Raw genomic sequence first — 13708 nt, 5'->3', positions numbered from 1 at the left:
TCGGAGGACACGTCCCCCGCGGCTTGTCCCCCCCCCTACCTGAACAGAGTGCCGTAGCAGCCTCCGCCTCGTTCCCCCTTCTGGGCTCCGCTCCCACCGGCCGAATGCCGCCCCGTCCACATCCCACCTCCCACTGCAGCACACACTGCCATGCTTCCGGGTCGCCCGTGCGGGAGGTTTACAGGATGCGCGCACCCAATCTTTTCAGCCCCAACCCCGCACGGGTGGCCCCGCCCATCGTGGAAAGCCACACCACGCAACTCAGCCACACACCTGACTTCCACCTCCTCTCTGCCCCTCAGCCTATCATGGAGACAGTCCGGATGCACCTCCGCCCCTCCTCTACCCTCTATTGGTCGGCCGCACTATATTACCCCAGTCCTTCCTCTCCTTCCTCGCTCTGCATAGCTTCTTGTGGCCTTGTGATGTTCGGAGTTCTGTGCCTGGCTCTCTTCTGTATTTCAGCTCTCATTCCTGACCTGGCTCGTCTGCGTACCCCCTCTGGATTTGGACCTCGTCTTCCCTCTGACTTCGTGTACCTCTCTGACCCTTGGACTTGGCTACAGTCTACGACTTCGCTGATCTCTCCTATCTTCGACCCACGGCTTTCGGACAATACTACTCGGACCTCTGGCACCCAGGACTCGGCAAGTATCTGACCACCCTTCTCTCACCAGACCCGGCAACACACACTATCACACTCCGGGCACGCCCTCACTGCTGTGGGTGTGTGGTATACTCCCTTTCCACCTCAGTACTGCGGACTGGTCTCGTCTGCAGGCAGCACAGCGTTACAGTCATGTGGTGAAGTATAGATTTTCTTTTATGTTTATCATTTTATTTTAAGAAGCTGTTCTGCCTTATATTGTAACTGTGTTTATTTTGTAATACCTTTTCTGTAATCTAAGCACTGTGTTTTAATATATATTAAAACATTTAATAAGTAATGCTTTGGGCTCTGAATGAACTAATGCGTGCTCTGGAGAGAATAACTTACGAATTCGGGCACATGTTACTACAACTGATTTTGTGTTAAAGTGCATAGTTTTTCCTATAATAAACAGGGACCTGAGGCCCTGGCGGATATTTTAGTCTAAGATCTTTTATCATATCTGCATAACCTCAGGTGGTGGCAGCGGATGGTTATGATGTGCAATTGAATAGGGGTTAATACTAACTCACTGGTTCCTTGCAGACAAGAAAGGGTGGTTGCTAGAGTAGCCTTGTGTATTAACACTGGTTGCATGTCTAAGTCACATGCTCACTTGTGTGCTGTTCGTGGCGGTGGTATATTGGGACGGCTTGAGGAGAGATACAACTCATTTGAGGGACCCTTGAGGGGTGAAGAGTGGGGCAGCTTGCAGGTTGTGTATTGATCCTTGATCCTGTAAGAGGGGATATTGTCCGTTTGAAGCACCTTTTCGGAGGTGAAGAGTGGGTGCGCTTGCGAGCGTCGGTATTAACCCTTGTCCCGTATGCAGATCGCGTGCTAGCAGGGGGTCGTACGTGACAACAATATTAAATTGCTTAATAATGTTCAAGATTTCAGCTAGAAATGGTGCCAGGCTAACTTCTGTTTATTTTGCTTTGGAATGTTCTGCCTCTTGCAGTGACATCCCTTTGAGACGTTATCTCTTGAACTTTCTTGTGACTTCCAGAGCAGATGCAGACATCCATAGCACATTAAGGTTCTCTTCAGTCTGAGCCTAAAACTACTAGAGAATGCAATACAATTCTCCAAGAGTGTTTAGCCTCTGTAGCATATCTTTTATGTAAAGAATGCAGTAGGGACCTGTTCCTGGAGATTATATACTGCACATAAACAGGTGTATTGTTATTTGGCTATATGGAGTTAAACAATTAAATACTTTTGTTATTTGGCTATATGGAGTTAAACAATTTTATACTCTGCCTAAATCTCCAACTGCAGTAACACTCTTTGTAAAGTAATTAGCTTAATGCTGTGTTTCCCAGCTCCAGTCCTCAGGGAACCCCAACAGGCCAGGTCTTAAGGATATCCCTGCTCCAGCACAGGTGGCTCAGTCAAAATGACTGAGCCGCTGATTGACCCACCTGTGCTGGAGCAGGAATATCTTTAAGACCTGACCTGTTGGGGTTCCCTGAGGACTGGAGTTGGGAAACACTGGCTTAATGTGTAACATTCATAGTACAGTATGCTATGCCTCAATAATTTAGGAGGGCTTATGTATGCAGCAGTAGACTGAACAAGAGACTGTACCCTGTTTTTTCTTTATCTTTAGAAGCACTTCGGCTGTGAACGGATGGAGATCTTCCAGGAGTAGTTTCTTGCTTTTCTTCTACTGGAGGTGGTAGAACTATAGCACTGAAATTACAAAATCATTGCTCACTATGATAAATTAGTTCACTTAACAAATCATTTTATCAACAGTCCCTTAAAATGAACAATAAGGTGATAAGCGTTTAAGTCCCTTAAGTACATTTTCCTTTTTGGCTATAACTGGAAAGGAACCATATGAGTGTGATACATGGCACTATTTTAACAGTATTTCTTCTATGCGTGCACAATCATAATATATACCATGTATTTGATTATTTTTATAATTCCAAGGAAATTGAGGTAAAAATTTCATTTTTATTCAAAACCTTGTTTGAAATTATTAGCACATGTAATTTCAAAGTTTAGGTGATCACCCTGTCTTGTTCTATCACAAACTAAAAACATTTACTTTTGTCTATTCAAGCATGATTATTAGTTTTCAGTTTGCAATATTAATTAGTTATCTATACATATATTTAAAACCCAGTATGTTTTAGTTATCTATACAGTAAGATTACAGAACGATTAATCAGAAAATAAATAAGTAAACACAAGGGACACTTTTAATTTAAAAAAATTGTTTAAAAATGTTGCACTTACGGTTCAGGAGTTCTTGTATTAGCCAAGATAACAGCTCGATTATGATTCAGCTCCTGCTTGCTTAGTTCTTCCAGAGATAACAACTTTCCTTCTGGTTTTATCTACAGAGAAGGAAAAATGACTGCTACTATAAAATATTATTTACACAACTCAGAAATATATCAGAATGTGTTTTTTCAATCCTTAACATACCCGACCACAATCATAAAATCCATCATCAATTAAGTTGCTGTAAGACAAGAATCCCTTCTGGCTGTATTTGAGAGAGAGGTTATTATCAAGCAACTTGCTTTGAGCCACATCACTGAAATTGTTTCCGCGACTTGTTGAAAGGTTTAGTTCCTGAAGAATGTCTAAAGCCCTAAACATATGGAAAAAAATATTTACGCAAATTATTGTTACATTTCATGCTTTATCTTTCATTATGTGATTAACTACACTGTGGATAAAATGGCAAAATATGCTTAACAGGGTTGTTTTCACTCAAATTTTATGAACGCGTGTAATAATTGTAGAAAAAAAATTGACAGTTTACATAATTTGGGAACTTGATACATAGCCCTCAAAGAGTTTATGAAGATGGGCTTGATGGTAATATGTAATGTTTAGTCTAGACAATGTATTGATTCTTTGTAAACCACCATAATTGCCAGGCTGTAAAACTGGTAAGGTTAGCTAAACATGAATAAGGACAAATCTTTTGTAATTCAAGGTAATGATATTATTTACACACAGTGCATTTAATTCTAGAACAGAAACATATTTAACCATGAAACAGATTTTCTACCACAAAACGTGCAGTCAGGTAATATACTAGTTTAATATTTTATTTGAAAGCATATTAATCCTTTAAATAAATCCATTTGAATAAAGACAACATAATTGTGTCACTAATACTTACCCTAATCTGCATAGTTCAACTGCTGTCAATTCATCATTTGCACATACTCCAATGGCCCAGCATGCATTTCGTCGGACCTCCTCATGGTTAGAGTAAAGGAGCTTTACAAGAGGTACCAGTCCACCTGTATTTCTTAACTAATCACAATACATAAATATATTTACGATTACCTTTTGTTAAATGTAACTTTTATTTACTCCAAATGTATGTATGTATATCTTTATTTATATATCGCCATCCCGGTACAGTACATAGCGCTTTACAATACACGTGACATAATATAATACAATGGCAATAAGCGCTTCAGACAAAACCATAGGAAAAGGAGTCCCTGCCCCGAAGAGCTTTCAATTTAAGTGGTAAATGGGGAGAATTTAAGGACACAGTAGGAGGGCATTCTGGTAAGTGCATCTGCAAGGATCCAAGTTCAGTGCATATAAGATGTATAGTGTCAGCCAGCGGTGCTACACATATGCTTCATTAGAGAGGTGTGTTTTAAGAAAGGTCCTAAATGTGGAAAGAGAGGGTGCCAGTTGGACATTGAGGGGAAGGACATTCCTGAGGTGTATAGCAGTGAGTGAGAGGTTTTAGGCGGGAAAGGGATTTAGATACAAAAGAGGTAGACAGAAGACATCCATGAGCAGTACGCCAGAGTCTGCAGGTGTATAGCGAGAAATTAGGGCTGAGAGTAAGGAGGGGCAGAGGAGTGTATAGCCTTAAAAGGTAGGAGGAATAATGCGGGATTTAATAGGAAGGCAGGAGAGGGATTTCAGCAGGAGAGGGATTTCAGCAGGAGAGACGCTGAGACAGATTTAGGAGAGAGTTAAGTGATTCTAGCTTTTAGCATAGGAGGACTATAAAAAAATGTATATACAGGCATACCCCGCATTAACGTACGCAATGGGACCGGAGCATGTATGTAAAGCGAAAATGTACTTAAAGTGAAGCACAACCTTTTCCCCACTTATTGATGCATGTACTGTACTGCAATCGTCATATACGTGCATAACTGATGTAAATAACGCATTTGTAACAGGCTCTATAGTCTCCCCGCTTGCGCACAGCTTCGGTACAAGTAGGGAGCCGGTTTTGCTGTTCAGGACATGCTGACAGGCGCATGCGTGAGCTGCCGTTTGCCTATTGGGCGATATGTACTTACTCGCGAGTGTACTTAAAGTGAGTGTCCTTAAAGCGGGGTATGCCTGTATAAACACCTTTTCTCTTCCACAAGAGAAAACTGTGTTGACTACAGGATCACAAACTGTACACTGTCTTGCACTGAAAAGCTTGTTCAGAATAGATTCTGAATCATACATTAAATCCAGCAACTCTCCTGGCCAATATGTACAAAAAATCCCTCTAACAGAAACCCCAATCTTTGATATTATAATGACAGATTACTTACATTTAAAAAGATCTTCATGAAGAAAAAAAAAATAATAAGATGCACTTTTCGGTATGGTGCTAGCAGTATTACAATCTAACGCTTTGCTATTATTTTTAACGTGTGTCATGTATGTATATATGTGTGTGTGTGTGTGTGTGTGCGTGTGTGTGTGTGTGTGTGCGTGTGTGTGTGTGCGTGTGTATATATATATTATGTGTGTGTGTGTGTGTGTGTGTGTGTGTGTGTGTGTGTGTGTGTGTGTGTGTGTGTGTGTGTGTGTGTGTGTGTGTGTGTGTGTGTGTGTGTGTGTGTGTGTGTGTATATATATATAGCAGAAAATAGCCGTGTTAGTCCAGTTGCGATAGTGCATACATATATATATATATACATATATATATATATATATATATATATATATATATATATACACACACACACACACACATATACATACATGACACACGTTAAAAATAATAGCAAAGCGTTAGATTGTAATACTGCTAGCACCATACCGAAAAGTGCATCTTTAACAAGTATTATCAAAGGGATATTCCTTTTGTGATGGTTTGTATACCATTAGATTCACTTTTCTTATTGATGGGACATATCCCACAGCTGTGATGAGTAAAATGAATATTGCTAAAGCTTAGGTTTTCCAAAATTATTTTGGTGCTATAAAACAATAGGTACTTGTATAATGCAGTTATGTAATTGTTTGATATTACATGATTTATAGAAACCTGTGGAAGACTTGATATTGTACACTCGTGGGTACCTTTGTGACTTATAAGCATAATTCACTGGGCTGTCAAGTACAGTAGATATACATTTCAAACAAACCCTATTAAGAAATGTACCTAATTAAGACTATATAAAGTATCTGTGATTTGTAATTGTATATGCACAGAAAGGAACTCACCTCAGTTCTTGCGTCTAAATCACATGCAACCGCCCCCAAGGTAAGAGCTGCTTTGCTGAGCACAGTATTGTTAGTCGATTGCAATGGTTCGACAAGAGCGTGCATAACACCATGGGTCTGTATAATGAGCCGTAAGGCTTCCTGAGTAGCCATATTTATAAGAACTGTACATGAGTTAATAATAACTCCATCTCTTTGATCAGACAGAAGATTGATTAATGGTTTCACTCCTTCCGCATCCGCGACAGCGCTGGTTAATAAGAAAAATAAAACGGATGCTGTATAATTTTACCAATATTGTACTGGGCATCATTCACATGTTTCAGACCTCATTAAAGCAAACTTGCAAAGTGTTTCGTGTTGTACAGTACAAAGTAAATGTAAATTCAAGCCTAATCTAGCACCTAATCTAGAATGTTCCATATTAACTACAGATTTACAAATCAGTGCTTCCAACAAAAAAGTAATCTGTACAATGTGTATACATTAAACCAGAGGTTGTTCAAGTCCTCGAGGGCTACCAACAGGCCAGGTTTTCAGAGCAATGCATACATTGAAACCCTAACCTGTTGGTAGCTTTCAAGGATTGAGCTTGAGCACCTCTGTATTCAACAGTCAATCAGAAGAAACACCCACTCATACTGTACGCATATACATGTGATACCTTTTAGCAGGCCAATATAAGAGTTCTTTGTAGATAAAATTAAAGTGCACAAATCTTTGGAAACCTCATAGGTTTGTTCTTTAACAACATATGAATGGGACAAATGGTAAGATATTTCAAACTTAAAGCTGCAATCCAATCTCCTTTTTTTAACCCAGGATTGAAGCAGCGGTTCTCCAAAGCGTAACCCCATTTATTTCAGCTCCAGGGACCCCCTGCTTCCGTAGATACTTACCTCTGTAATACAGTAGGTGCCGGTAGCTGCTCGGCTACCAGGGTTTACATTATGGCGGCGTTTCAAAGCTCCAGCACCCTGCGGACCAATAGAAAGCCGTGACATCATCAGGTTCGGCTTCCTATTGGCTTGCGTGATGCGGGAGCGTTAAACTTTAAAGTCCAGCTAGCTCCGCTGGAACAGCTTCCGGCACATTCTACAGAGGTAAGTATCTCCAGAAGCAGGCAGTTCCCGGAGCTGACATTAAGAATAAAAAAACAGTTTTTCTAAATACAAAATAAAAGAGCATTAACTACAGATGCAGCCACGAGTATCCGAACACTTGCCTTGAAAAATCTGGGGCAACCTCCCAGTAATGCTGCAAACCCTGGTAGCCAAAAGAATTTGCAAAATCTAAGTAGACCACATCAACTGCATTACCCTGGTCTAAATTCCTACTTACCTCCTCAAAGAAACAAATAAGGTTAGTTTGGCAAGATCTATCCTTCATAAATCCATGCTGACTATTACTAATAATTTTGTTTTCCATTAGGTATTCCTGAATATTATCCCATATTAAACCTTCAAGTAGTTTCCCCACTATTGAAGTCAGGCTTACAGGTCTGTAATTCCTGTGATCTAGCTCCCTTTTTAAATATAGGCACCACATTTGCTTTATGCCAATCTTGTGGTACTGAGCCTGTGGAAATTGAGTCCTTGAATATTAAATATAATGGTTTTGCTATTAATGAGCTTAACTCCTTGAGAACTCTTGGATGTATGCCATCGGGGCCAGGTGCCTTATTTACTTTAATTTTTTCAAGCCGCATATGAACTTCTTCCTCAGTTAACCAATTGTTCATTAATATGGAGGTTGTGGCTTCCTCCTGCGGCACTACTATTGAAATTGATTTTTCCCTGGTAAACACAGAGGCAAAGAATTTGTTTAATACCTCTGCTTTTTCTTATCTCCAATAATCTGCCTGCCCATCTCACAATGAAAGAGTGCTATATTTTCTTTTCTCATTTTTTTTGTTATTATTATTAAGGTACTTAAAGAAATTTTTAGGGTTGATCTTACTTTCTATTGCAATCCTTTTTTCATTATCACTTTTTGCTAATTTGATTGCCCTTTTCCAATTTTTGTTACATTCCTTATAATTCTGATACTATGCCTCCGTCCCTTCTGACTTAAAGAATCTAAACGCCTTCCTCTTCTTGTCCATTTCCTCCCCTACCTGTTTATTTAGCCACATTTGTTTTGACTTATTTCTTTTAAGATCAAAAATGGCCATGCTCATCTGCACACATGCATCTAAACGTGCACTAATTATGTAATGAGTCACTCAATTACGAAAATATTCCAGAAAAACAATGACATTCCATTTCCTGCTCAATCCAAATCTAATTCTTAACCACCACCTCTACATTGCAATTTGACTTGCTCTATCCCTTTAGATTTCAGAGATAACAGAGAGCATGTGTGCACGTGGGAAATGGACAGCAACCGGCTTATCTTTACATTGTGTTTAGTCTTCTGTTATTGTAATGGTATCCCTGGGTGCTGAGTACCTCAGAGTTCAATATCAAGTTTGTAGTTATAAGAAAGTATGCCGAGTTCATCAATCTCCGTCTCTGACTGGGATAGTTCGGAATATACACGAAGAAAAAGAGAAAGCACTTACTATTAGACTGCCAGATCCATGAAAATAGGACTCATGCACACATGCAATTTCAATCATGAACAAACACCAACATTTATATAAATACATGCAATAATAGAATATATTAATTTGATGTTAATATATTTAAATAAGCACAGTTTTTTTTTTAACATCCTACCTAAATATGGAGTTTGACAAATTATCTAATAAATGTTAATTAATTTGCTGCACTGAAATTTGATCATTAATCAAAATCTCCATTAGTGTACGGTGTTGTCTGCATAATAATGTTCTAGGTGAGGCTTCGCTTTTCTGCTCGTCAGTCTGTAATTTATTAACTGTAATTTATTAAATGCAAGTAAACTGTCACGAGGATCTCACTTCCACAGATGACTGAGCCCTATTAATTAAGCCAGCAGGTATATAGAACGAAATGAGAAATCATGTCTCCGACATACCAATACACCACTAAAAATTCTTCATTCGGTTGATCACAAATGAGATTTAGTGTATACTTCTGCCATCATATTTTAGCATAATAACGAGTAGTTTGTGCAACACCACACAGCCTTTTGTTTATACTGTAAGTGCATGCTTTTTTGTGCTTGGCTCTTGAAAGGATTAACATATCATTGCAAACTAAAGCCGTTTGGTTGTAATCTTTGGTTCAACGGGGTTGACTAAATTATATACCTCATTTCGGCCAGGAGATGGCAGTAAAGTTATACCACAATTTAAGCACAATAGTTATAGAAATCCTGTGGTCTGCTTGTATGAAAAAATGATATATTTATGTAGTATATATTGTAGTATATACAATGCTATAAAGTTGCAGCTCCACTCAATTAGTAAAGCGATTATTGTGATGAAGGCAATCAGTTGCGCCAACAGCTTTCCCGGGCCCCCGAGTCGGCCTCTTTGCGAGTCAACCCAATTTCTCTTACACACCTCCTTGCTCTCTCACCCCCTCAATTCCCCCCCTCATCTCTTCTCCCTCACTCCCCGGTCTACCTCCCCCTCTTCCCCCCTACTCTCCCTCTTCCACTTCCTCCGCTTACTCCTCGCCCCCTCCTCTAACTCAATCCCCCCCCCAACACACACAATTCCCTCCTCCAACAGAAACAGAATTCTCCCCCCGTAAAGACACAATTTCCTCCCCCACAGAACCATCACCCACAATAGCTACACAATACCCCCCAATAGTTACAATTCCCCCCCACAATAGCCACACAATTCCCCCCCAATAGTTACAATTCCCCCCCACAATAGCCACACAATTCCCTCCCCACAGAATCCCCCCATAATAGTCCCATAATTCCCCCCCCACACACACAAACACAATAGCACACAATCCTCTTCCACAATAGCCAAACAATTCCCCCCACCCCCGCAATAGTCATACAATTCTCTCCCCCACACACACACAAATTCCCACCCACAGAATCCCCCCACAATTCCCCCCCGCCTCAAAATAGCCACACAATCCCTTCCCCCCACAATCGCCACACCTTCCCCCCCACAATAACCACATAATCCCCTCACCCACAATAGCCACACAATTATCTCCCAATAGCTACAGAGTCATCATCCCCACAATAGCTAAATAATTCCAACCCCCACAATAACCACACAATTCTCCCCTCCTCCACAATAGCCAAACAATAACCATCCCCACAATACCCAACACACAGATACACACACAGAATTTTACCTTGGGGTGGACTCAGGCCTCCAGTGCGGCCAGTCCCACAAGCGGATGCAGAAGTTGGGCCTGACTTCCTGGCAGGACCAACTTCCGACGCGGATGGGAGGCCCGCTGCAGCAGCTGGGGAGAGCTGGGGCACGGCAGCAATAAGAGGCCCGGCAGCCGGACGCAGAAGTTGAGCCCGACCTCAGTTGTCCCAGCTCTCCCCCCCTGTCAGTGGCCCTGAAGGCAATTATCATACAGTACAGTACTGTTATAATGGGTCCATATTTAGGTGCTAGCTGAGTGATATAACATAAAATGGGAGTTAAATTAGTGTTAAAAATTCCTCTATCACACTTAAAATAGTATTGAGTATTTTCTACTTCCACAGCTCATTTGCTTTAAAGTAGCCCTAAAACAGAGCTCTTTTATAAGCTTGAAATTGATTGCCTGTGGTTCCTGTCAGCGCTGACAAAATAATCCACTGTAATAACCATTGATACAGCCCTTAACCTTAATTTAAAGCAGTGCGACAGTGGTGACTATGCTAGTGATACTTTTCTGATTAACAATTACTTTTCTAACCCCAAACTCCACAAGAAGCATTATATATATCCACATTGTTCAACGGGTTAACTACCATGGATCTTTATTTATTTATAAAAATGTTTTACCAGGAAATAATACATTGAGAGTTACCTCCCATTTTCATGTATGTCCTGGGCATAGAATTATGATGACAAATAATACATGGTTACATAAGTGAACAGGGTATACATTATATACACGACATTGCATGCACAGTTAAAGATAATATATATTATAGGCGTAATGTAACAGTTACAGACCAGATTAAAATGTGAGACAGCTTTGGTTTTTAAAGAACTTAGACAGGTGGCGGCTGTGAGAGTCTCCGGTAGATTGTTCCAGTTTTGGGGTGCACGGTTATTGTATTGTATTGTTTGTCTTTATTTGTATAGCGCCATAAATGTACATAGCGCTTCACCGTAGCAATACACACGGTAATCATATCAATAACAAATAATATAAATAACCGGTCATGGGAATAAGTGCTTCAGACATAGATGTAACATTTAGGAAGAGGATACCCTGCTCCGAGAAGCTTACAATCTAATTGGTATGTAGGAGGAACGTACAGAGACAGTAGGAGGGCCTTAGGGACAGTAAGAGGGTAAGAGAAGGAGGAGCGGAAGGATACTTTGTTAAACCGTGGGAACATAAACAGTCTTTTGGAGTCAGATCTCAGATGATAAGTGCTGCATGTGGTAGGGGTGAGGAGCTTGTTCAGACAGACGGGTATATGTTTTTATGCATGTGCTGGCAAAATGAGCCTGCCAAGGAATGTGTTCCACAGCCTCTTCATCTCCAATTATATTACCATTGTAATAGGAATATACTGTATGACATACATTCTGTGTATAAAGATGTGTGCTCACCTTGCATTATTAGGGCAGGCATTGGTTAGATTTGCCAGTGCAAATGTTGCAGCTTCTCTTACTTCTTCATTGTCTCTGCTTAACAATGGAATTATCTGAGGAATTCCTATAGGAATAAGTTGTTTTCATACAGTCAGAAAATAATAAGAAAGACTTGGTAATATACAATCTGTAACTTGTAGACTTACCTTGTTTAGTAAAGAAATCTTTGCTGGCCATATTTTCACACATGACAGAAATAGCATGACATGCAGAAGCCTTAACCCCATCATTATCTATTCCCAAGAGGGTCACCAGAGTTTTTTCTGCTTCTTGTTCATGGAAAAATTTTCTATTTTCATCTGTCGGCCACAAAGAAAAATTAGGCATTAAGAAAAAAATAAATAAATACACAATAAATACTAACTATACTTTTAGCGCAGTACCATGATGTTATCACAGTTTTGTTCTCTAACCTTGTTCACTGAGATTTTTTTTGGTTATGTGTGCTTCAAACTGTATCAGTGAAGGGTAGTTCATTTATTTTTGTCATAACTAATAAGCACAACATTATAAGTTAACAATGAAGGATTTTAGTGCAAAAGGCATCTATGTAGTCTTAGGCCTGGGCATAGTGCCCAAAACAGTGCGGACGCGCGCTGAGGCTCAGGGAAAGTGGTGCTTTCTCTGGCCTTACACAGCGCGCCGTCCGTGGGCGTGTCGGGGGCGGGTCTGGGTGCGGGCCAGTGATGTCACGGAACTGGTTCGCCCTCATTGGGCGAATCGCTCACGTGACCGGCCCCGCGCTCTGGCAAGCAGGAAAATATCAAGACTCGGTGAGACGCACGCTTCCGCACGCTCTCATTGCGGCTGCAGGGGCTCAGTGCCGAGCAGCAGCACGCCTCAGCACGGTTATGCGCTGACCATGCTCGAGGCCTTAGTGCTAAGCATTTCAGAGCTGCCAAATGAGGGTAAAATTGAATTGAGATCACTATAAAACTATCATAGCGTTAGTAGTACTGTAGTAGGAGACGATGGACTATTTTTTGTAAGTGGTTTTACCCTTTCTGGCATCATTCACTTGAATCTGCTGTAAAGAGTCTTCCGGCAGCGGAAGGTGTCTTATGTCATAGCTCCGCTTAGTAAATATAGGTCAATATGTTTAAAAACGAATTATTACAAATACAAATTACTTTTTAACAGCACAGTTATTCATTTAAAGACCAACCCTATGGAGCATATCACTAAAATATTGAATAAGCAATCAGTACCTTTTAGTAATGGATTATATACTGGTTAAATATTGCCTCATTGTCAGTGATTATTTGACAGATTTGGAAGGGAACTACACATACAGTTATTGAACTATATATCCTAACTGGGAGGCTGGAAGTGAAATATAACTGTGTGCAAGCCAGAACTTCTGACTATAAATTTTGACTGAGAGCAGGAATTTCTGAATAAAGTTTTCAGAACAAACAAAGTGTAAAAGGATAAACCAGGCAATGGAAAGGCCACATCGCAGACAGCAAGTGTGCACATCATTTCAAAACGAATATAGAGCAACTTGTCACTAGAACAAAAAATAATAGTGAAATGAAAAGAATGTTTTCTGATGAAGCACAATTTTAATGTCCCTGCATTTTTTGAGAGCTGCAATTTTGGACATGTACAGTATTTGTTGTTGGATGTATGTATGTCTTTATTTATATAGCGCCATTAATGTACATCGCGCTTCACAGTAATAATACACTTGACAATCATAAATAACAAATAATACAAATAACAGGCCATGGGAATAAGTGCATCAGACATAAAAGTAACATTGTGGAAGAGGAGTCCCTGCTCCGAAGAGCTTACAATCTAATTGGTAGGTAGGAAGAACGTACAGAGACAGTAGGAGGGTGTTCCGGTAAGTGCATCTGCAAGGGGCCAAG

General features: G+C 40.3%; 1 protein-coding gene across 7 annotated transcripts in view; it reads right to left on the bottom strand.

Annotated features, from left to right (window-relative positions):
* ARMC3 (armadillo repeat containing 3) overlaps positions 1-13708 on the bottom strand; it is a 103949-nt gene that overhangs the window by 30149 nt on the left and 60092 nt on the right. For 6 of the 7 annotated variants that reach the window (XM_075587566.1, XM_075587565.1, XM_075587568.1 and 3 more), the window contains 8 exons: positions 11981-12133; positions 11793-11898; positions 8507-8623; positions 6107-6356; positions 3801-3937; positions 3092-3260; positions 2900-3000; positions 2240-2344 (listed from right to left, as the gene is read on the bottom strand). In XM_075587566.1, coding sequence (XP_075443681.1) covers positions 2240-2344; positions 2900-3000; positions 3092-3260; positions 3801-3937; positions 6107-6356; positions 8507-8623; positions 11793-11898; positions 11981-12133 — 1138 coding nt within the window. The remainder of the gene's footprint in view (positions 1-2239; positions 2345-2899; positions 3001-3091; positions 3261-3800; positions 3938-6106; positions 6357-8506; positions 8624-11792; positions 11899-11980; positions 12134-13708) is intronic. The other variant, XM_075587567.1, reaches the window with a different exon arrangement.

The sequence above is a fragment of the Ascaphus truei genome, chromosome 2 (genome assembly GCF_040206685.1).
Source record: "Ascaphus truei isolate aAscTru1 chromosome 2, aAscTru1.hap1, whole genome shotgun sequence".
Lineage (NCBI taxonomy): Eukaryota > Metazoa > Chordata > Amphibia > Anura > Ascaphidae > Ascaphus > Ascaphus truei.
This window is presented reverse-complemented; position numbering and strand designations above follow the sequence as displayed.